The sequence below is a fragment of the Trematosphaeria pertusa genome, assembly GCF_010094035.1.
Source record: "Trematosphaeria pertusa strain CBS 122368 unplaced genomic scaffold BU26scaffold_9, whole genome shotgun sequence".
NCBI lineage: Eukaryota > Fungi > Ascomycota > Dothideomycetes > Pleosporales > Trematosphaeriaceae > Trematosphaeria > Trematosphaeria pertusa.
This window is the reverse complement of record NW_022987220.1, coordinates 861,865-884,117: the sequence shown is the minus strand read 5'-3', so window position 1 is coordinate 884,117 and position 22,253 is coordinate 861,865. Positions and strand designations below refer to the sequence as shown.

Genomic DNA, 22,253 nt, shown 5'->3' with positions numbered 1-22,253 from the left:
ACTGTGGAAGTCGATCGAGCAGCGAGACGAATTTTCTATGCTCTACGTGCGCCAAATGGCATAGGAGACAATGCCTCCTTTCACTGTGTCTGCGAAGTCGGAGCAGCGAGTTTGTGGCGTGCCGTGCTCGCTGTGGTGTGCGGTAGCTTGTCGCGCCTTCAGTGAAAGTCGTCTCTGCGGCGAAACGAAGCCCAACGCCGCAAGTCAAGGAACATGCGCAATGTAATTAGCTCGCTATATGCCATACTATCCTATCCAAATGCTATGTCGAGACCGAGGAGGATGTGCTGGTGTTGGACGCGGAGGGTGGCGCCGGGTCGTTGATACCGTGGTTATCGATAGCCTCGCTGATCGGGACGGCCGTGGAGGCAATCTCGATGTGCTGTGGCGACTGGGCACCCCAAGTGTGCTTTTTTGGTACATCAGGATGTTCCTCGCCAAATACTATGTTTGTGGCGCCACCACTCGTCGATTTTGACTTGCTGTTCTCGATCGGAGCGGGCTTTAATCGCGGGTGCGTCGCGTCGCCATCCACCACACCAAGGCCGCCGCATGGAATTGGAATGGCATCTTCAAGATGAGTCCAGGAATCATAGCCGGCGCCTTCATGGGCGAGGCGATGTAGCTGTTCTATCGCATTGGTCTTCCACTCCAGCAGCGCGTAACGTTCGGGTCGGACGCGTATACAACAACACCTGCGCTTCTTCCCCGGTTTCTGGATGCAATCCGCGAGCGATTCGATGGACCAGTCGAGGATGACGAGCAACGCGCCAACGACCAGGATGATGGACATGCCCAATACATTGATGGAGGAGTAACGTGCGCTGAGCAGCTTCTGCGTGGATCTTAGGACCGCCATTTGCTCACCTACGCACTGTGGACAACTCACCTGGTTCCGACAAAAGCGTTGTGCTGATCTGTCTTGCGGCTTCACACGAAATTGCTCCATATCGGACGGGGTGGGCGCTGTCACCGCCTGTACAAACGCATCCTGCACCGACGCGAGCGATGCGCCGAACCAATGTTGTACTTCACGCTGCCACTGATCTGCTGGGAGTGGACCCTGGAGCGCTTTATACAGTCCGTTTCTGGCAACGAGCGCTGCAGTCTGTGCTGTCCCTAGTACGTCTTTTATAGTGCAATCAATCCCTTCGATGAGAATCTTACGAGCCCATGCCATTGCAGCACGATCTTCCTCACTTTTCCACAGGTCCAGAGCGGTTTCTGGTTGGATATCCGACCATATACCCCTCAGCGGTTCGCAACGCTCCTTCAGTGGAAGGTTAGGGTTGCAGAGCTGATGCTGGAGGGTACACCCAAGAACACTAGCCGGTCCGTCTTGCGCGTACACTGTGTAATTCTTCATAGCTGTGGTGTCGGTCAAAAAGCCATAGACCCGATGTGCTGAGTACCACGCATCGTCTACCTGTTGTACGAATTGGATACCGAGGGAGGAGAGAAAGATCAGGACTACGTCCGCATTGTCGCGCGACAGCTCTTCTCTCGGGAAGAAGTCCGAAGTGAGGTCCGAGTCTGAATTATTCACCGGCCAAATCGAGCCCAACGCCCTACGTGATCTTAGTCTGTTTGCTCATGCATGCAACCCTGTCAGAAAGACTTACGATATAACGTAATCATTTGGTGCCGCTTGAAAACTGTTGTATGTGTCGATGGAAAAGTTCGCCGGGACCTCGTACGTGAAGGAGAAATTCGTGCCCGGAAGGACCCGGGAAGCTGATTGCCCGTAGAAGAAGCGTACCATAGGTATTTCCGGAAACAGCGTGTTATTATATGGCTTGTTAAAGTCTTCCATATAACCTTGAGTGACTAAGGGGGCACAGTGGTTGACCACTCGGTACTGAAAGCGATCCTTAGGGGGTGCATTAATCCCGAGATGGTGGTGACTATCCAGAAAGCCAGTGTCGAGTATCAAGTTACTAGATGCGAAGCGACAGATGCCATTCTGGAAGGGACACGGTGCACCGCTGATAACAGAGAATGGGAGGCTTGGCTTTACATAGATTTGGCAGTCCTCGGGGCTGGCTGTGGGGGTATAGCATCGAGCGGCGTAGCTGAGATGGGTCGAAACCCTTGCGTTGTAATTGGGAAGGTACAAGCTCGTGAAGTTCTGGAAATCCGCTGTCATCAAGGTGCGATCCCAAGCCGCACAATGGCCGGCGGAAAATAGCACTTCGTTCGCAGTCGCCGTCGTAACTCTAGATGAGAATATACCCGCAACCGAGAAGGTGGCCGAGATCACGATGGCCAATAGAAGCGCGGGGATGAAGGAGGAACATGCTTTTCCGGGGCTCCTTCCTCCTCTTTGCCAGGCCCAGATCGTGCGAGAGAGCCGCCAGGTGCCATCATTAGCGGACGTTGCGTTGCGCCATATGACTTGGCGTTGGTGATAACGTCCATCTTGTGGTTGGGAAGACGAGCAGAGCCGGTGCAAGGCAAAGCAACAAAGCCTCCAGAAGCTCGTGCCACTATAGCTGACGAACAAGGCTAGGAATGCGATCAAGAGGCCTCCGTCGCGTCGAGTTAGTGTCAGCGTTGCCCCGTGGACCTTCCCGTAGGTCCAATTCGTCCAGAAACCAATATGGACGTTGTAGCGGTCGGGATCGGACGTAGTCAGGGCACTCATGATGTCGGGTCCGGGTCGGCGGACAATGGATGGAAAAGAATTCTGATGAAAATCTGTTCTGCGCCAGTCCTCGGCGGTTTCGGGCCCTTTAAGGAGCTGAGGCTGCACAGCATCAGCCTGGGCAATACCTGCGGGCACTCTTGCCCCGCATTCACAGGGTTGAGAAGGACGAGTGGGCGTTCGTACCCACGGTAAAAGCAAAGACACTGCCGTCAGCCTTTCCTGCACAAGCTGCAGATGACAGGAGCATAAAGGCGGATCGGGCCTGCTGCCATTCGGCAGCCGGCTTAGAAGTGAAGCATCAATGATGCAGGCGATACGATGCTACTTACATAGAGCGAGTTAGTGGACGTTGAGTGATGGGTGGCTCGCTCACCACTTCGTGATTCGCTTAGGACGTGGGCGACGAGAACTTCGGGCACTATCGTTCGGACCGCCCCCACAACGTCGCCTCATTCTCGCCCTAAGACTTCTTCTTACGGTCGCCGCTCAACCTTGTTTTGCCGGTCCTGCGAGATTTTCACGAATGGGGATGCTCATGAGATGCACGCGGACGACCTATGGATCTACACTGTCACGGCCATGGATCTCCCATCCAGGCCTGCCAGGGTAGTTATATCCACGTGACTTCGTGAGTCTCATATACCCCCCCAAAATGCCAAACTCCGCTGGAGATTAAAAGCTGCATAGCAGGGCTAGTGACTAAGGCGTTTTATCGCTTATCCTTATCTCCGGACGCTAGTGCTATCCCCGCGCTTTGTCCCACAGGTCTGGACCTTTTCGCCCCAGGCACAAAAAGACGACACCGCTGCCATTCCTCCACCACCGTCTTCGCATCGCTCACCACACACTCACAGCATCACAGAAAGCCCACCATGGCACACTTCCTTAGATCTTTCACGTCTGGTATGAGTATACGTGATATACGAAACTGATCACCGCCTGTCATTCGTGTATTTGCTACGCTTTGTGACCGTCGAGCGAGATCTCAACGTTTCCGGGGCGTCTAGGATTCTGCTGTTTTGCGCACTCTGCCACGCTTCTTCAGCCCATTCTCGAACCACTGACGCTGTAATCCTCCCCATGGCTGTCCCTTCAGGGGTTCCGACGTCGCCGCTCTTCGAGGTCCGCCATACGCCGCATGCCGGCCGTGCCGTCTTCGCTACCGCTGATATCCCCGCCGACACGCTCGTCTGGCGCTCCGACGATCTCACGCTATCCGTCCTGCTCCGCGAATACCGGCGTGAAGTGTGTGGGGAGTGCTTCAGCTACGATTATGGGCGAGACCTGAGGATACGGGATCAGACTGTGGGCTTCGCCTTCTGTTCTGAGGAATGCAGGGACAAGTGGAGGCAAGAGAACGGAGAGATTGGCGTGCAGGCTTGGGCTGCGGTGGAGAAGCTCGTCAAAGGGAGGAATAAAGAGGATGCTGAGATGGTGGATGTGGGTCTGCCGCGGCCGAAGCTGAAGGAGATAACACAGGCATGGAAGAGTGTTGCCGAGCAGGCGGCGCTGATACGGATTGCGCGACAAGGAGAGCGCGATACGAAGGCCGTGAATGGGGTTGAAGAAGTCAAAGACGGAGTACAGGTCACTAAGCAGCATCGCAAAGCACTGCACAAGGCCCTGTTGCAGCCTATCGCGCCCGACGTCGTGACCTTCTGCGTCAGTGGTATAGTGTGGAAGTACAACAACCTGCAAGACTGGGACAAGGTGCTTGGCCTTGCCATCGATGCGACACCGTATCACAACTCGGACGACCTCCGCGCCTTCACGCGCACGTACTTGCATCTTCTTGCCGTCCTTCCCTTGCCACTTCTGCCTCTCGTAACCCCCGAAACGCTCTTCCTCCTCTCGACACGCGACTCTCACAATTCCTTCGGCATCCGCTCGCTCGAAGACGATGGCTCGGAGTTCTTCGGGTACGGATGCTGGCCCGCTGCATCCTACTTCAATCATTCATGCGGCCCGAATATCGAGAAGACAAGGGTGGGAAGAGCGTGGCATTTCAGGGCTGGGCGGGATATTGAAAAGGGAGAAGAGCTGTGCATTACGTATTTGAGTGGCGACGAAAGGAAGCTGTCAAGAGGAAAGAGGATGTTGTTGCTGAAGAGGCAGTGGGGTTTCCGATGTGGCTGCGAGAGGTGCGAGGAACTGTAGTCTGCTGCGGTGAGTAGGGGCCACTGGTGATGCACGAGCCGATTGCGCCATTACTCGTCTGCCGAGCTGCTGAGGAGAAACAGAAATCATCGTGCCTCTATTTGCCGGCATTCATCTTCTTTTTCGCGTCTCCTTTCTCGTATCTTAAGCTATGCAATCGGCCCGACTACAAGCATGTTCACGGTTTTCCAGAACTCCCGTTTTCGCTTCCCCATGGCGTGCGCCACGCTTGGACGCAATACCGCGGCGGCGGGTTCACGACCGTTACATACCTCTTGGGACCGTGGACGGGACTCTAAATCTCGTGCTTGCGCCGACTCTCGTGCTTGACAAAAGCATGCGCTGCGCCTCCAGGTCCGGTGCCAAGAATCAAATCACACGCACTACTCGTAAGCTCCCGTCTTCTGCAAGCGCGAGTTAGTCAACCGCGAAAATTTGAGTATTCCAGACAGTGTGTCGTACGACTTATCAATTTAGCTTTGGTTGCCACCACTGACCCTTCCTTTTGACTTTGCCGGCTCCCTCGTATTTAACAGCGTCTGTTGTGCCTCTGCTGCTTGGCTTCAACTTCCGGAGCAAACTTAGTTTTCGCATGAGGCGTGCGGAAACGCCGCCTATTGGAAGATTGGTGAACGCGGATCCAAAAGCTGTGTCAGCATCAACCATACATCGCACGTTTTATCATTCAGGATTTCTTATCGGCCCATTTTATATGTGTTCGGGGCATGGGGAGTCTAGAGTAAAGGGAGCTTCAGGGATGATGGCCAGACAGAGGCAGCGGTACCTAGAACCGCGCAAGCTAAACATAACACAGTACCTTTCTACTGCGTAAACTTCTTTGCGTTCCTGACTTTCCGGTCTCCGCGCCATTGGGATTATGTGGACGTTGGATTTCCACGTGGTCGGTTCGCTGATGTGCGACATGCTCGACTCTAGGACCACACTACGCCACCTTTCCCCCTAATCCGCACTCTAATGCCCAGACAAGCCCAGGCCGATGCAACGACTCGCAAGGACCCTGGGACCGGGATAACGTTTCTTCCTCCATGTCAAATTCATCGATCAGCGCGTTCCTGGCTCTGATCGCTGAGCTTGGCGTCTGGGGGTGGGTCGAATCCATGTGCGAAATGGAGACTCGGCGGCGTTCCTGGATTCCAGCGCCGAATACATAAGTCGAGGCCTCTTTTTAGGTCGGAACTACCTCCGCTCGATCTTTTTCGTCCAGTATATCTTTAGGTTGGACGCCGACGTCTGCTCGAAAACTCGCACCCGGTCCAGAGAAGGTGGTTACTAGTACCAGATAGCAATCAGCATGGCGGCCCCGGGCCCGTCCGATATGGACATCCCCACCATCTGCTTCGGATTCACGCTCGGCTTCCTCACACTCACCGGTTCGTCCGTGTGCAAGCAGTCTCTCTCGGTCTATAGACGCAAGGGCAATGTCTGGAGTATCTACTTGTTCATGATTTGGGCGGAGCTTCTTGTGAATCTCACCTGGGCGATTCTCGTGTGGCTTTTCCTACGAGGGGACATCAAACCAAGGTAAGCATCTTCCCTTTCCGTCGGATCCCAGCGAAGGCTGACTGAGCGCGCAGTCTGGGCTTCTACCTCGGCCTTGTGATGCTCTGGACCGTCCAGACACAGTGCCTGATCCAGATCATCGCGAACCGCGTCTCGCTCGTCATGACGGTCCGCGAGCATGCGCGGCGGCTCAAGCTCGGTTTGCTCATCGCGGTCGCCTTCATCAACATTTCTGTCTACTGCGTGTGGATCCCCGCGCGCATGGAAGTCAGCCCCACCTTCGTCCACGTCAACGAGATCTGGGACCGCATCGAGAAGGTGCTCTACCTCATCATCGACTTCGGCCTCAACGCCTACTTCCTGTGGCTGGTGAGGAGTAAGCTCATCGACCGCGGTTTGACGAAGTATATGGAGCTTTTTCGGTTTAATGCCGGGATCGTGGTGATTAGTATTGCGATGGATGCCTTGATTTTGGGTATGATGAGTCTGCCGAATACTATGGTGTAAGCCTATCCCCCGTCTTCTTGCTTCCGTTTCCGGTTACTACTGGCGGTGGTAGTAGTGGAGGCGTTTGCTGATGTGCATGGGGCCAGATACACACAATTCCACCCCCTCGCCTACGTCGTCAAACTCAACATCGAACTCAACATGGCCGACCTCATCTCCAAAGTCGTCCGCAAGAAAGACCGCACCGACCGCCCGCACGACCATGACTCCTCGTCCAACCCGTCCAAGGGCACCGAACTCACCTCCAAAACGCGCACAAATAACCGCTCCTCCTTCCACAAAGCTAGTGGCACCGTGTTCCAGATCTCCTCGGCGAAGTCCCCACAGCCACATCAGGATCGGGATCGTAAGAGAGAGGGCGACGAGGAGGTGTGCAGCGAGAGTAGCAGCGAGAGCGGCATTAATTTCGTGGTGCCCGAGCGCGGCATTGTGAAGACGGTGAAGGTGGAGACGGTGGCTGATGAGCGGGATGCGGGGACCGGGAGGGAGAGGGATGTCGAGAGGGGGAGTACGAGTAGTAGTACGGCGAGGCTGCATGCGGGGGAGTATGATTATCTGCCTAGGGGTTATCGGTAGGCTGCAGATGGGCTTAAGGGTAGAATGGGTGTGACGTCTTTCTTTCCTGCAGAAGGTACTCGAATACATAGCGATTGAGTCTCGATTGGACGGGCCCCGTGATGCCGGGCATTTCACGCTAGCCTCTTCTGCGACGAGCGGCGTTGTCGTCAGCTGCACTTTCCTCACGAGTCATCCTTGGAAACTCTTCCCTCTCTCGTCCACTTCATTCCAAGGTTCGCGACGCAGTTTCTCATACCGTCTTTATCTCCATTCTCGTCACATATCCCACTCCGCTGGTAACGGTTTCCGAAGTTTCTCGATAAACCACCGCTAGGCTGCCATCAACCAGCCAAGGCTGTGCATAGCCTCATCACCCTCTCAAAAGCGCTCGCAACGACTGATTTATCTCGTCTTTCCAGCCCCCGTCATGAGCCGCGATGGATGCGCCCTACCAGTATCAAGACCTTGAGTCGCCAAACGCCATTCGCCTCATCAAACTGTGTCGGGAAGATGCACCCAGCGTATCCGACGGCTATCAGGCTGAAGCCTCGTTCACCTTCGACCTGGTCACCACCAACCTGAACGATCCACCGCCATATGAGACTGTCTCCTATGTTTGGGGTGACGGGGCTCAAGATGCGCGCTTGGCTATTGGAAAGAGTGGCTATTTGAGCATCACACAGCTCCTTGAGCGATCCTTGGCGCAGATAACATCGGCTGCTGGGACGGGTTACCTATGGATTGACCAGATCTGTACGTGTAATGTCTCTTCTTCGGCGGCATAAGCTCAATCATTCCAGGTATCAATCAACAAAGCACCTCGGAGAAAAACCACCAGGTCCAGATCATGGGCCAAATATACAAGCACTGCCAGCGAGTGTTGATATATCTGGCGCCGGAACTATACCCCCGCTGGGCTCGCTATAGTCCGCTGAGAAGGGAAGAGGAACACGATACAAAGGCCCTACAAGAATCCAGCTTCCGGGATATAGTCAAACATCTCGTGGATTTTCAAGCTTGCCATTTCTCCTCCGGGAAACCTCCGGAATTGCTAGGCGCAGATACTATTGCTTCGATTTATCTCCTCTTCTTCCATCCCTGGTTTTTCAGAGGTTGGGTTATTCAAGAAATGGTACTATCTCCCAAAGCCATGGTCTTAACTTGTGGACACGAGATTAGCGTGGAATTTCTGGAATGGTTTGTGGACCGAGCAAACAGCAGCCATTGGGCCGGCCCAGGCAAGAAGCCTCCGCTTCCCTGTGTTGAGGATTTAAGATGCAGATACAAGAGATTGGAATTTTCGCCTGGTCACTCGCGCTTCCGGAATATGATGAAGTTAAAGTCGTCCAATAGCGCACTCCAGCTCTTGGACACAATCTCTACAGGCAGCCAGTTTCGCCTTACAGTCGATCATGTATTTGGTTTGCTCGGCATCATGGACTATCTGGACCTTGCACCGAACTACTCTTTGGCCCCGCACGAGGTTTTTACCCTTACCGCAGCGAGTATTATCGACGCTTATGGCACTCTCCACGTCCTCGAGCACCTACCCAGGGGGGAGGACCTCGACGCTCTACCCTCTTGGGTTCCCTACTGGCCGAGTACGGGAGTGGAGAAGACGACGTGGACGAGTGGTTACGATACCACCAAGCTGGCAGCCTGCAGGAACCGGAAGCACATCTTATCGGCTGCTAGCGCCGTTCCTTACCTCCGAGTTCGAGGCAAACGAATCGATCGCGTAACCCGCGTTGGTGAGCGGTGGGAGGCTGCTACAAGCTACGTAACTCTTAATAAAGCCCTCTTGGAGTGCGTAAACAACGTGGTGAACGTGGACCCCCAACTCAATGTAGACTACGCCATGGAAATTCTCTTAGTGAAGCTTCACCGGGAATTGCCCGAGCCAATGCAGTCTTCTTTCTACCTTTTCAAAGCCGCAGCACTACCAGACTGGGGATTGCGACTCCTAAATTCTCCTCGGTGGTTGATTGAAGAGTGGGAAAGCGTTAGGTTGAAGTACGAGGCCATGGTAGAATCGGAGATCCAGAAACGCCCGCTTTACCCCAGTCTCATCTCGAGTATGCACGAAGCGTATGAAAAGCTCGCAGAGATGTGGGAATCTCTATCTCGTTGCACTCCCTTCTTGGTGGAAGGCAAACGCTGCGGTCATGCTCAGCCGACACTGTATATCGAACCTGGGGATATTGTCTATATACTGCATGGTTTGAACTGCCCCATCATTCTGAGGCAGATCCAAGGTGGCGATGCGGATGAAAGCGGGAAGCTCGTATATACAGTTGTGGGTGTGTGCTACCTGGATGGCTGCATGAATGGCGAAGCGGTTACCTGGGAGGAGGATGAGGCGGAGGAATTTCTCTTGATATGACACATAATATTCTTGACTGTTTCGAGGAGAACGCGGTCAAGATGGATGCTGGGGGTGTGGAGGGTTCGGTGCTGTTATACAAGGGCTCTTTTTCGACTGCTTCGCCCCCAAGGACGTAATAGTGTGCACTCAAAGGAAGCTCGAACTAATGTTAGTGTTAGGTAATGAACGGTCGGTGGAAGTAGCGCCCGCGTAAGGCTATGCGTTGTTTCGCGCTTGGCCTATTCCGGATATGCGGGCCACGAGGTGATTGCGGACTCCAGGGCTGTTCCAACTCCCCTAACTCCTAAATCGTGGATGCAACAACGCTGGACGCAGACCTCGTCATTCGCTCTCGTACATACCACGAGCAGCACCACGTGGCGCGCTCATCCTACGTGTTTCTTAGTTCTCCTGGATATGCTAGCGCGAGCCGCACGAAGCCTTCGGTGCACGACTACTACTCGCAACGCTGATATTTACTCCCTAGATACCCCGTATACAAACTCACCGAGTGGATTCTCCGCAGGGATAATTGTTGCGGTCTTTGGCTGCGCCGCATTATTTTTCCCATTCATCCTTCGCCCCGCTCTCGCGCGAATACCAGTACGGACACGGATACGGACATGGAGCTAGGACCGACTGTGACCATCATAACTCGGCTTTATAAGCTCGCGATGGGGATGAGATCGCAAAAGTCATACTATCGCTTCTGTACTTTCACGGACTGTTCGTATTGTGTTTGAGTTCTAATATCTCTTTTATTTTTATTTGTTTGCCATCTTTCCACCAGCAATGGTAGTCGCATCGTGGGCCATTTGGCCCCTGTCGACTTTAGTTTTTGTTGCATCAGCCGGGTCTTTCCCGCCTGCTCCTGAAGGACTTTCGGTCATTGATTCTACTAAATTCCCTGGAGTTTCCATTTCATACAAAGAAGTCAGTATAGCATCATGCATTCAGGATCCCCCCATGCTGATGACGCGATAGACAAAAATCTGCGAAACGACGGACGGCGTCAAGTCATACAGCGGATACGTGCACCTCCCGCCCAACTCGGACGAAAGTAGAGACTACGAAAGCCACATGTACTTTTGGTTCTTCGAAGCTCGAAACGATGCGGAAAACGCGCCCCTGTCGGTTTGGCTCCAAGGTGGGCCAGGTGTGCCCTCTGTAACAGCAGCTATAGGAGAGAATGGACCATGCATCGTCCTAGACGATTCCAGGTCTACTGAACTCAATGCCTGGTCGTGGAACGACAAAGTCAGCATGCTGTACATCGATCAGCCCGTCCAAGTGGGCTTCAGCTATGACTCCTTGGTCAATGGAACGATCGATGAGGTGAAAACGCCGTTTGCATACAACCCGGCGAACTTTTCGCAGACGGGCATACCGGAGACGAACTTAACTTTTCTTACCGGAACCTTCGCTTCGCGCGATCTGTACAACGCACCGAATACTACGATCGCAGCAGCACCAGTGATGTGGCACTTCATGCAGGCTTGGATGCAAGGGTAGGTTCACGGCTTGGTAGTTCTTAGTCAGACACTGACACTTCGCCTGCAGTTTTCCCGAGTACCAGTCGAAGAGCAATAGCTTCAGCATATGGGGGGAGTCCTATGCCGGGCATTATGCTCCCGTCTACGCCGCCTACTTCGAGCAACAAAATGATCGCATAGCCAATGGAAGCATCACTGGCTCCGCCATCCAACTCCACCTCGACACCGTCGGTCTTGTCAACGCATGCATCGATATGGACACGCAGATGCCGTTCTACCCGGAGTTCGCCTTCAACAATACATATGGCTTCCGGACGATAAACGAGACGCAGTACGAATCCGCCATTGCCGCGACCGAGACTTGTCGGAACATGACCGCAACATGCAGAACAATGGCCGATGAGCAGGACCCAGAAGGGTTGGGCACCAATTTGGGTGTTAATGAGGCTTGCTTGAGCGCATTCATGTACTGCTTCGCCACGATGCATGATGGCTACACCAAAGAGGTAAGCCATCCCCATTCTGGCCTCACCGTACCTTGACTAACTCGCCCCGCAGCGAAACCTCTTCGACATCGCCGCGCCCTTATATCCTGAAGCATTCCCGCCAAAGTGGGGCGCCGGCTACTTGAACGACGCTGAGATCCAGCAAGCTCTGGGTGTGCCCCTCAACTGGACAGGAAACTCGCTCGTCGTCGCAAATGGTAGGGTGCACTCCTTCAGTACCATAGCTAGCCATCCTAGCCCCGACTAACACTTCGCACAGGCTTCAATCTCACTGGGGACTTCGTCCGCGGCAACGGCCTCGCGAATCTCGGAACTCTGCTCGACAAGGGCGTTAAGGTCGCTTTGGTCTATGGCGACCGAGACTACCAGTGCAACTGGATGGGCGGCGAAGCCATCAGTCTGGCAATTGACTCTCAGATGTCTACCGCCTTCGAGAACGCAGGCTACGCCGACATAGAGACCAATGCGTCCTACGTCGGGGGGCTTGTGCGGCAGTACGGCAATCTATCATTCTCCCGCGTCTACCAAGCCGGTCACGAAGGTAAGTCGCCAACAGCCCCATCACCACACCCCACCCTTCTCATCGCCCCATCAAACACGGCGCTGACTCGTATTTCTCTCTCCCAGTCCCATACTACCAACCCGAAACCGCCTACCAAATCTTCAACCGCGTCATGTTCAACACCGACGTCGCAACCGGCAAACTTGCCACCTCCTCCTGCAACGGCACCTATTCAAGTACCGGTCTCGCGTCCGCCTGGACGGCGTCGGAGCTGCATCTCGACGAAGAACCCGCGCAGTGCTATCTGTGGGACGTGCTGGAGACGTGCACACTGGCGCAGGGGCAGATCCTTATGAATGGATCGGCGGTTGTGAAGGACTTCATACTGGTGGGGTATAAGGCAGAAAATGGGTCGGAGATTTTCTTTGATGGGTCCGATGGCCAGGGCGCTGGGGTGGGCGAGCGCGGGAATAACGAGACGCAGACGGGCGCTGCGAATGGTAGGATGCCGTCTGGAAGCATGGGAAGGTTGGCAATTTCTGTGGTTGTGCTGGTGGGATTGCAGATAGTGGCTTTTTAGGCGGGTAGAGTTTAAGGGTAAGTGTAGGGTAGTTGTATGTATTAATTCTACGCTCACACTTGGGTATCTATGTGTCGGGAAGACAGAGAAACCTAGGCTATCGTCATCAGGCTCGGACCCGTACGACCAAGGGCCAGGCATTCGTACTACTTCAATCTCCGCTCAAAACGCACCACAGATCCCCTGGCATCAACGTCACCTGGTCTTTCACATCACCCCCAAACGCCTCGGGGTAAATCATGTCGGTCTTAGTCACAACAAATTTGGGTGGTTGAAAGCCAACAAGTCTTAACAATAATTTCTAGCCATACCCTTAACAGCCTCTTTGCCCGTTTAAGCCCTGCAGAGCCGACCATCTCTTTTCTGCACCCAGCTATCGCTTCCAACAGCGCCAAGAGCATAGAATATGCCGTTTGGGTCGTACTTTCGCTTGATACTGCTCAGTCGTCCGAAATGCTCGCCGTAGAGGACGTCCTGCCAATGAGGCTGCAAGAAGTTCGCTTCATTCACGTATGCAGCACCCTTGCCGCCTGTGAATGCAGCTAACTTTGGGATTAGCGTATCCGTCATGTACCGCTGGTTCTTGAGGTTCGCTTCAAAATCCTGGTAGTCGTAGAAGGTGCCCAGGACGGCGGAAATGAGCGTCTTTCGCCAGTATGGGTGCGCGGCAGTTTTGTGGGCGGGAACCCGGGATACATCCAGGGATAATCCTGCGAAGACATAGTTTGCTTCGGTAATGGTGCGAAGAGTGGAGATAAATTCTTCGATGTCGTCCTCGACGACGGAGCGTGGAAGCAGCTGGCCACCTAGGATGGAATCTGATACGTTCGAGCCGGGGAGTATCATGGCTTCATAGCTTGCGAGGAATGTAGAGAACTCTTCGGACTGATATTGGTATGGGATTCCGTCTCTGGTGAGTTGCTTCAGGGTTGGCCGGAAGAGTTCGTCCAGATCATGCTTGGAAAGTTCCGGAGCGGTAGCTGGGGAGACTAGAAAAACTCCGGGTACAAGGGTCCAAGTGACTTGTAATCCTCTGTCGACCATTTCAGGTAGAGACTCGGCGAAGGTTTTGACCGCTTCCCAAAAGCTCTCGATCCCGGTCGTAGTGCTTGGAAGAGCGAAGCTCAACTTTGCGGATGACACGGAAATCGAAGGATGAAGCTTTGCAGTCATTGAGAGCACGAGGCCGTAAGTTCCCGGCCCACCCCCGCATAGAGCCCAATAAAGATCCTCATGACTCGATGGGTTGGCGGTAACCACCTCTCCAGCTGCGGTAAGAACTTCCCATTCGAGCACTTGGTCGGCAACCAGGCCGAACTTAGTAGCAAGTGGACTGTGGCCACTTCCTTGAGCGAGACCCCCGGCAATGCCAACAGTTGGACAGTTGCCTCCCACAACGGTAGCTTGATGAGCATCGGCGAATTTGTACGCCTCGTTCACCGAGACTCCCGCATCAATCTTCAGAGCTCGTCCTTTGTACCAAGGGCGGCTATACTCCTCCAGAAGCTCGATGCTCTTCAAGTTCTGCGTCCAAACGGCTAGCGCTCCAGCTCCAGTAGACTTTCCGTTATAATCGTGGCCAGTGTTGCGAATGACTAGACGAATGTGATGCTTCTTAGCGAACGCGAGAGTCTTTTTGGCATCAGAAGCATGTTGAATCTTGACTGCGTAGTTGACGTAGTTCCCAAGTGTACAAGGAAATTCTCGCGGTAGGAAAGGATTGCAGCTGTTGTTTGTGAAGAGGGCTGCCATGACGGAGGATGAAGATGGTAGGTGGGTCTCCGGAAAGAACCAGTTTGCCTTCAAGCTCTCGCACGCGTTCGCATCGTAGGCCTCGAATTGGTCGTTGTGACAAACGGCAGCCAGAGGGACGGTGGAAATCAATCGTCCACCCACAGTCTTGTTGAAGTCGTTCCATGTCGCCATAGTTGGCCAACATGGATCCCCAGGGAAGCAATAACAAGAAGGACTGGGAGCCGCCATTGATTGGAAAGATCCCGGAGGGGCCATTGAGGGTAAAAGCCCCATCAGATCCGCAAATAGTGAAGCCATGAGCGCGATAAAGAATGTGGAATGGCTCTAAGCTTGTTTACCGGATACTTTGGAACTTAGGAATCGAATTTTCGAATATGTGAGGCGTATTTCTTCAGTAGATGACGCGTGGGGCGGTTTTGATGTGGGAGATATGGGACAATGGAGCGAACTGACGCAGGAAACAAGACAGCAAAACAAATGTTCATGAAGGGGGCACAGCATTAGTTAACCAACTGCTAAGAGCGAGGGTAATTGCATGAAAATCATTGCCGAGGGCCGTGAGCACTGATGCAGTCAGATTCCGGAATAGGACACGCGGCGTCCGGGATGTTGGCGGCACGGAAGCTGCAAGGCCGGGGCACGGAAAACATACCTAGATTGCGCTGCCACAGAACTGTCCATAAACATAACTTTTCGGTCAGGCTAAACTTCACGCCCCCAACAGAGCAAAGCAATACCATCAGAATCGATCATGGCTACCACCACTCGCGGTCAAACATTGAACGATGGATGATTGCCCTTACAATATTGATAGCAACCACCTTCGTGGGGCGCTTTGCTGCATATCGCATCCAGAAGAGAAAGATTAGAGGGGACGATTATTTAGTATCCCTCTAATGGCCAGGGCATCAGAGTAGGTGAGCGCAGGACTAATAAGATGCAGACAGGTGCGGCGGGCAGTAGAAGGCTATCTAGAAGTAAAAAGAGGTTAGTACTTTCTGTTCTTACACGTAGGACTAGATACTTCTTTTTCGACGTGCGCATAGCAACGAGGAGTGTAGGATAGTTGTATTATCTGAGCTCGAAAGTTTCAAGCTTGTCGCTCATCTGCTCCCGCATTTGGATTCCTTCTTCGTCTATAAGGCCTGATATGTATGCTGCTCCAACGACTTGGTAGAAGCTTTCCTGTTGACGCAGGACCATGGGGGTATCTGCTCCGTCCAAAAGAGCGATGGCATCTCCGTCTCGCATGGCTTCCGGACCTAACCCGATGTGTTGATTAGAAGTAATGAATAGTTTGCGTCCCCTGAGGTAGTGTCGGAATCGCTCAGGAGCCGGGATTCTGATCGGTTTGTTTTCGTGCTCCTTCGTCTCTTCTTTCACGGCCGTAATGCTTCGACGGATAGATACAATCATTTCTTCGCCAAGGCCGGAGACCTGCATGGTCTGCGCAGCAGCTCTTTCGGCGCTCCAGAATTTCAGGAACCATTCAGCAGACTGTTGCTGAGCGTCTGCCCAACCTAAGCTGTAAAAGCCTCCTCCACATGTGATCGCTTCGCAGAAGAAAAGATCCCCACGTCGGTTAAGCTTTTCAGTCATCGACTTGATGTTGGTTTCCCAGAAGGATGTTACAGATATTGTATCCATGCCAGAAAATTCCTCATTCCAACAAGATGCCGACGCTGCCAACACCCGGTCGAGCGTGTAGCCCTGCGCAATGAGACTCAGGTTGGATTGATCGAGGGACGCCCACGAGCGCACCTCCATCCTCCAGTGGGAGAGAGACGGAAAGCACGAAGCGGAAGAGTCGGCCCAGTTCGGCACCCATGATGGGAGGTCTGGAGGCCATTTCGCCAGACTTGACCCGTGGAGCACCAAGCGTAGCACATCGGCGCCCCTCCCGGCCTCAATCATTCGGCACGCAACCTGGTAGTACAGCTCATGCACTGGTACTGTATAGTCCGGTACGATCTTGCTGACGATTTTCTGGTCTCTGGCCTTGTATGGGAGTCCGAGGAGCGCAAAGATTCTGTCCCGGGCGTCGAAGCATTTTAGGTGCCTTGTAGAGCTGAGCGTCTGGAAGAAGTCCAAGGGTGCGGAGTTTGTGTGATACATGCGTATCATCCAAGCCCTCTCGCGCGGGATCCTTCCCCGGACTATCGCCATAGCGCTCTCCAGCTCGTGGAAGCTTATCTCCGCATCGCCCCATATAGCAAGCGCCGTTTGGCCGAGGTACGCTTCTTGCACCACCCACATGCGCTCAAACCAACTGCAGCTCTTTACGAAGTTCACTAACAGTTCCGTCGTAAGAGTCTCGTTAAGGCCGAACTTTAGCTGGAAGGTCTCAGGCGCCTTGTTTGAAGGATCGGCGCCTAGCCAAATCAACACGCGCGAGGCTTTGCTGTAGATGCTGCCCATTAGCTTGACCTGCTGACCGCGCTCCTGCACATCTGCTTGATTGATGCACACTCCGTCCGCCCAGAGGACTCGAACGCGGTCTGATAGTCTGAGACGCCGTAGGGCTTCGTCGAGGCTGGGTGTGATGAAGACTTTGCCTTCGTCGCAGTGGAGAGGGTGCGAGTAGACCACGGGTCCCCAGACATAGGACAAGGCTTCGTAGCGTGGACATTGAGGATCGGAAGCCGACTCGTGGAGCATGTCTGGTTCGTCGCGGTCCATTGTGACTGGGTCGAAGGCGGGATAGCCCGGCTGGTCTATGTCGATATGGCGCAGTCTTCCGCGTAAAGGGTTCTCTTCGGCACCTGGACTTAGTTCTAGCAACCGGATGGTTGTGGCGGACTCCATCGGGCGGTAGGTATAAGTCCGTCGTTCATCGCATCCTTCCTTTTCTGCAGCTTCGAGATCGCCCATCTCTGCCTCGCTTGTTGTGGAGGAAACTGAGCCTCTTTTTCGCGATTCCCCTTTCCGTGTCGAGAAACAGTTCCGGCGATGAAGGTGCTATTTCAAACGCTCGCGCTCATATATCTGTTCCAGAGGAGGTTGAAGAGAGATCGTGATTAGGATTAGTGGAAGGCCGCGGTAACGAGTATTGGGGCTGTGCAAACGCCCTGCTGGCCTTGCGCAGCATGATGTGCCCCTGTTAAAATGCTCCTTCGCCTTGAGAACTGCAGGAGGTATAACAAAAGAATCGCCGAATACCTGAAAGGGTCGATGCACTCGGCTGCGAGGTCAAGGGCTCTAGCATGCCTCGGCAACTTTCCACGCTAGCCTGGAAAAGATCTAGCGTCTAAATGCATCTGGTCTCCAACCTCGATCTTCCCAACCTCAATTTCGATCACAAGGACACTCTCATCAACAAAACAGCTTTGAAGGAGTAATCGCGCATATCAGCACAACAATGGCTTTCGTAGGAAGAGCCGAGGTATCTTGCTGAGGATGTAAGCCACTGCATCTGTCGGGCCTTCCCCGCTTTCTCGTTTAATCTCACCTCCTCCACCCATATATCTCGTCCTTGCCTTCATCAACTAGCCCCTAAAACCATGGCATCTTCATCCATGGATCCCGAACCAGATGCAATCATGTACAAAGCATTGCCATCTGGCATAACAACTATCGCCCTCAACCGCGCAGCGCGCCGCAACGCCGTCGACCCAACCACCGCTCGGAAACTCTACGATGCCTTCCTGAAGTTCGAAGCCGACGACTCCCAAAAAGTATGCGTCTTCCACGGCGCAAACGGAACCTTTTGCGCGGGCGCCGACCTCCAAGAAGTCGCCAAAAGCGCTCTTTCGGAAGCCCCTCATTTCGGCCCCGTGCGAGGCCGCAATATCGCGCCCATGGGCCCCTCGCGCATGCAAGCCCGCAAGCCGGTCATTTGCGCTGTGAGCGGATATGCTGTCGCAGGCGGACTTGAATTGAGTCTGCTGGGCGATATGCGAGTTGTTGAAGAGGATGCGGTATTCGGCGTTTTCTGTCGGCGCTTCGGCGTCCCGCTCATTGATGGTGGCACGGTACGACTCCAAGCTATCGTGGGATTGGGAAGAGCTATGGATATGATCCTGACCGGGCGAGCGGTCGGCGCGCAGGAGGCGCTGCAGATGGGATTGGCGAACCGCGTGGTACCCAAGGGAAAGGCGCTGGAAGAGGCGATGAAGATTGCGGAACTCTTGTTGCGATTCCCGCAGCTGTGCATGAATAGGGATCGCGAGTCATGCTACTATGCGGCTTACGCCGCGAGCTCGCTGGAAGATGCGCTGAGGTTTGAATTCGATAATGGGGCCGATGTGCTCATGAAGGAAACTATAGAAGGAGCGAAGAGATTTGCCCAGGGAGAGGGAAGAGCTGGGAAGCTGTAGATGGAGGTGCACACTTGGGAAGACGGATTTCGCATGGGATTTCCTATCGAGAGTGATATACAAGTGTAAGGAGTTAGTTACTCAGAGAGTTTTCTACATAGCGAAGGACGCCACTGCCACTCCACTGTGTGCCTGAGACCAAAAATTGTCAAGTCCGTACCGGTATCTTCTCTCGACTTTGGTATTACCAGAACGTCGCCTGAAGACCAACAGAGTACCAATGCCTAGACAGTACCCATAATCAATTGCTCGCCACTCAATTCCCCTCCGGCCTGTAAGTGGTGATCTTACCGAACGTATCCGCCATGCCCCAGATGCCTCGCCTCAAGCAGCTCAACTGGACGATCTGGCTGTGGTCCACGAACAAGTTGACATCGACTCCGAACTCGCGGATATACCAGTTGAACACCTTGGGGTCCGCCGCCTCGAACATCACCTTCTCGAGCGGGATCTCCCTCAGAATAGCCTGGATCACGTCCGTCCGCCAACTCTTCACGTTCTCCGTGATGCCCTCCGACTCGATCATCATCCGCTCCACGCCCATATCCACGAACCGCTTCGCCATGTTGATGACGCGCGAGGGATCCGAGGTGCCCATGCTCTCCAGATCGGCCGCCTCCGTGTCGCCTCCGGCCCCGAATTGAATGCCGAGTTCGGGCTTGGGCTTCAGACCAACTTTCTGCACGCGCTCCGCAAGTCGCACCCAATCATCCGGCGGCAGCGACAGGAATCCAGTACTGATCTCGATAACGTCAAAGCCCACGTCCTTGCATTTCGCAAGATACTTGTCCACAGCTTCCGCGGCATCCGACTGCGTAAGCACATGCTCCATCCATCCACCCGTACTCACATATACGCCATGGTCGTGCGCGAGATCGATCAACTTCCGCAGCTCGCTCTCTGGAAACAGCGAGAAGGACCCTCCCGCGAATTTTAGTCCGTCAACATGCTCGCCCATAGTGGAGAGCACATCGGAGAGATAGCCTGGACCCATGGCGGAGTAGTAGGGGCCTCGAATTTCAGTCACGCTTGTTTGGCGTGGCTTCGGCGGGAGCGCGTTGTGCCTGATGAACCCGAAGCCATTGGACTTATCCTCTAGGAGGATTTTGGGCTGAGATGATAATAGTGGGCGAACTGTTGAGAAGTGACGTGGAAGGGTTGAAGAAGCGGAGGGCTTCGCAAGGCGTGTTGCGCTTTGTGCGATCGCTGCTGGTCGTAGAGTTTGTCGCAGGAAAGACATTTCGCTTCTGGTCGTGAGGATTGTAATTCCGTGGAAGTATTCGAAGGGTAACTAGGGCTCGCGAGCGGTGGTTGAAGAGAGTCGGAGCGATGTGGTGTGGTCTTGCTTATCTGTAGGTTTGGTGGTGGACAGTAAGGTTTACATCACCGTGACGCAGATCGGCAGGTACAATTGCCTTCTTGGGACCCAAGCTTGCCGACTTCCACTCGAACAACTGCGCGGCCGCATTCTTATCGGCGGTAAGTGAGGGGTCCACGATTCTGACTATTATTGTTGCACAAGTCTTAAACAAGTTTCTTGACGCCTCTCGCTTCTCACAGATCCGTCACGCTGTACCTTGTAGGTCCACGCTCTCAACTTCACTTCGGCGAGCATCTCTACAACACACCGAGATTAATTCTATCGCCTATCTATACACGACCATTATTCCCAAGCACAAGTGCTCAACCCAGTCAAACAACGAACGATCCCCACGCCGCCTCAACGCGCCTAGTCTCCTCTCTTTGCCTGTCGCTCCCGCTGATGCACTGCTATTTCTTTGTCATGCTCATTGCTTGATGTTGAACCACTGGTTGAACTTGTCCTGTGGATCTACTCGCCGTTTGATGCTCCACAGCCGAGGAAGACTCTCACCATACACTACCGAAAGATCCTCGTCTCCAAATGCAAAGTTGATATACCTGGGATAGATTAGAAACAGCTTAATGATCTGTGGCAGATGTAGAGCCTAGGGCAAGTCATCACTTCCTCTCCATAGCTCTCGTGCTGCGTTCCCGAAAGCTAGCGCCGCCGCATCGTAAGAAGAGTCGTTGTACCATGGAATCGCAACGGCGTTGAACTTCACCTCTCGATGAGGGAAGGAAGCCGGTACCGAATTAGGTCGCGCCTTCGTTGAAGGATACGCCTCGAGAAGGACTACGCTTGCCTCGGCGCCGAGCTTCTTCTGGAATTCAGTGTACATATTCCAGATCTTGCGCCAGACTTCCGGGATCATTGCCTGGAATCCCACGCCGAAGGATGGCTTGCGAGGACCTCGGCTGCGAAATGCGTCCCCTCCTGAATTCCACTCCGTATAAGGTAATACGGCAGTGGTATCTTGAATAGGTCCAATTGCGTACAGGCTCGCAAAGGCAGCCTTTCCGGAGGTCGCGTTGCCCATGTACAGAAATGGGGTCGTAAGTACCACGGGCTCATTGGAGGGCGGTCCGGAGGAAATGAAATATAGGAAGACGTTCATATCGTGTTTGAGTTCCAGAGCTTGAATAGCCTGGATGACTTGCTCCAACTTCTCTGGCGAAAAGATGAGAGCACCCGTCCATGCCGACCTTTCAGTCGACATCGCCGGCCACGATTTGACAACAGCCGAAGTCACGATGCCGAAGTTAGGACCTGCACCTCGCATCGCCCAGAAGAGATCGGGATCTGAGGAGGTGGAAGCCGAAACAGTCCGTATCTTTCCGTCGGCGGTAACTACGCGCATAGAAATGATATTATCGACACCGAATCCGTACAGGCCCATCAGGTTTCCGTAACCACCGCCGAGGTAGGCGCCAAGTGCTCCAACACAGTTGCAGTTCCCCGTTTCGACTAGAACGCCTGCAGCTTTCGCTGCTGTTATTATGCCATTAACGAGAGCTCCGCCTCCAATAGTGGCCTGCGTCTTGTCTGGGCTAACCGTCACCTGGTTGAGGCGAGCGAGATTGATCAAGACACCATTGTTCTTCAAAGTAAACGTTGTCGCCCACCCATTCCCACCGTTCTGGGCGAGGAATGGAATGTCGAAGGCATTGCAAAACTTCACCTTTTTAGCACAAGCGTGTCAGCCTCTTTCGACGATATCGTGTTGAAGGTCTGGAGTAGAACCTACGGTAGCCGCGACGTCCGACTCACTATTTACGTTAACGGTGACAGCGGGTTCAGGCGCGCGGAAAGTGCTCCAGCGCGGGGGTTCGTCAAACGTAATGAAGGCTCCTGTTGACAACCTTGGCACCAAATCGCTTCTCGCTTTTGCTACTACTTGTTGGGCTGTAAGAGTAGCATTCGAGACGTCCACAAGGGCAAGTGCTAACAGCAAGGGGAACTTTGATATAGTCATAGTCGGGGGTA

At 53.8% G+C, this 22,253-nt stretch overlaps 10 protein-coding genes across 10 annotated transcripts; 5 read left to right on the top strand and 5 right to left on the bottom strand.

Moving 5' to 3' along the window:
• Nucleotides 1-262: 262 nt before the first annotated feature.
• BU26DRAFT_429307 (uncharacterized protein) lies at nucleotides 263-2,644 on the bottom strand (the record flags this gene model as incomplete). The annotated part of the gene is made up of 3 exons (XM_033823826.1): nucleotides 263-835; nucleotides 890-1,568; nucleotides 1,623-2,644. The coding sequence occupies 3 exons, from the start codon at nucleotides 2,642-2,644 to the stop codon at nucleotides 263-265; spliced, it is 2,274 nt and encodes a 757-aa protein (XP_033682345.1).
• A 1,083-nt stretch (nucleotides 2,645-3,727) lies between these two features.
• Nucleotides 3,728-4,804, top strand: BU26DRAFT_430384 (SET domain-containing protein; the record flags this gene model as incomplete). The annotated part of the gene is made up of 1 exon (XM_033823879.1): nucleotides 3,728-4,804. One exon carries the CDS (start codon nucleotides 3,728-3,730, stop codon nucleotides 4,802-4,804), a length of 1,077 nt encoding a protein of 358 aa, XP_033682344.1.
• A 1,336-nt stretch (nucleotides 4,805-6,140) lies between these two features.
• On the top strand, nucleotides 6,141-7,408 carry BU26DRAFT_429306 (uncharacterized protein; the record flags this gene model as incomplete). The annotated part of the gene is made up of 3 exons (XM_033823825.1): nucleotides 6,141-6,346; nucleotides 6,400-6,828; nucleotides 6,919-7,408. 3 exons carry the CDS (start codon nucleotides 6,141-6,143, stop codon nucleotides 7,406-7,408), a joined length of 1,125 nt encoding a protein of 374 aa, XP_033682343.1.
• A 419-nt stretch (nucleotides 7,409-7,827) lies between these two features.
• On the top strand, nucleotides 7,828-9,827 carry BU26DRAFT_552106 (uncharacterized protein; the record flags this gene model as incomplete). The annotated part of the gene is made up of 2 exons (XM_033832137.1): nucleotides 7,828-8,143; nucleotides 8,191-9,827. The coding sequence occupies 2 exons, from the start codon at nucleotides 7,828-7,830 to the stop codon at nucleotides 9,771-9,773; spliced, it is 1,899 nt and encodes a 632-aa protein (XP_033682342.1). The 3' UTR covers nucleotides 9,774-9,827.
• Nucleotides 9,828-10,547: 720 nt separating this feature from the next.
• BU26DRAFT_597217 (alpha/beta-hydrolase) lies at nucleotides 10,548-12,859 on the top strand (the record flags this gene model as incomplete). The annotated part of the gene is made up of 6 exons (XM_033834992.1): nucleotides 10,548-10,688; nucleotides 10,740-11,263; nucleotides 11,316-11,754; nucleotides 11,807-11,951; nucleotides 12,014-12,295; nucleotides 12,382-12,859. 6 exons carry the CDS (start codon nucleotides 10,548-10,550, stop codon nucleotides 12,834-12,836), a joined length of 1,986 nt encoding a protein of 661 aa, XP_033682341.1. The 3' UTR covers nucleotides 12,837-12,859.
• A 310-nt stretch (nucleotides 12,860-13,169) lies between these two features.
• BU26DRAFT_486862 (FAD-binding domain-containing protein) lies at nucleotides 13,170-14,819 on the bottom strand (the record flags this gene model as incomplete). Its single annotated transcript, XM_033825930.1, has 1 exon — nucleotides 13,170-14,819. One exon carries the CDS (start codon nucleotides 14,817-14,819, stop codon nucleotides 13,170-13,172), a length of 1,650 nt encoding a protein of 549 aa, XP_033682340.1.
• A 544-nt stretch (nucleotides 14,820-15,363) lies between these two features.
• On the bottom strand, nucleotides 15,364-17,737 carry BU26DRAFT_520526 (uncharacterized protein). Its single transcript, XM_033829304.1, has one exon. The coding sequence runs from the start codon at nucleotides 17,460-17,462 to the stop codon at nucleotides 15,663-15,665; it is 1,800 nt and encodes a 599-aa protein (XP_033682339.1). The 5' UTR covers nucleotides 17,463-17,737; the 3' UTR covers nucleotides 15,364-15,662.
• A 160-nt stretch (nucleotides 17,738-17,897) lies between these two features.
• On the top strand, nucleotides 17,898-19,007 carry BU26DRAFT_520525 (ClpP/crotonase). Its single transcript, XM_033829303.1, has one exon. The coding sequence runs from the start codon at nucleotides 18,092-18,094 to the stop codon at nucleotides 18,905-18,907; it is 816 nt and encodes a 271-aa protein (XP_033682338.1). The 5' UTR covers nucleotides 17,898-18,091; the 3' UTR covers nucleotides 18,908-19,007.
• A 156-nt stretch (nucleotides 19,008-19,163) lies between these two features.
• Nucleotides 19,164-20,147, bottom strand: BU26DRAFT_532009 (putative sulfonate biosynthesis enzyme; the record flags this gene model as incomplete). Its single annotated transcript, XM_033831070.1, has 2 exons — nucleotides 19,164-20,002; nucleotides 20,057-20,147. 2 exons carry the CDS (start codon nucleotides 20,145-20,147, stop codon nucleotides 19,164-19,166), a joined length of 930 nt encoding a protein of 309 aa, XP_033682337.1.
• Nucleotides 20,148-20,694: 547 nt separating this feature from the next.
• On the bottom strand, nucleotides 20,695-22,242 carry BU26DRAFT_597214 (FAD binding domain-containing protein; the record flags this gene model as incomplete). Its single annotated transcript, XM_033834991.1, has 3 exons — nucleotides 20,695-20,804; nucleotides 20,892-21,948; nucleotides 22,015-22,242. The coding sequence occupies 3 exons, from the start codon at nucleotides 22,240-22,242 to the stop codon at nucleotides 20,695-20,697; spliced, it is 1,395 nt and encodes a 464-aa protein (XP_033682336.1).
• Between the last annotated feature and the right edge of the window lie 11 nt (nucleotides 22,243-22,253).

Excerpts from the sequence above, each read along its gene's own strand:
- BU26DRAFT_520526 (XM_033829304.1), bottom strand. The coding sequence starts at position 17,462 with ATGGGCGATCTCGAAGCTGCAGAAAAGGAAGGATGCGATGAACGACGG.
- BU26DRAFT_520525 (XM_033829303.1), top strand. The coding sequence starts at position 18,092 with ATGGCATCTTCATCCATGGATCCCGAACCAGATGCAATCATGTACAAA.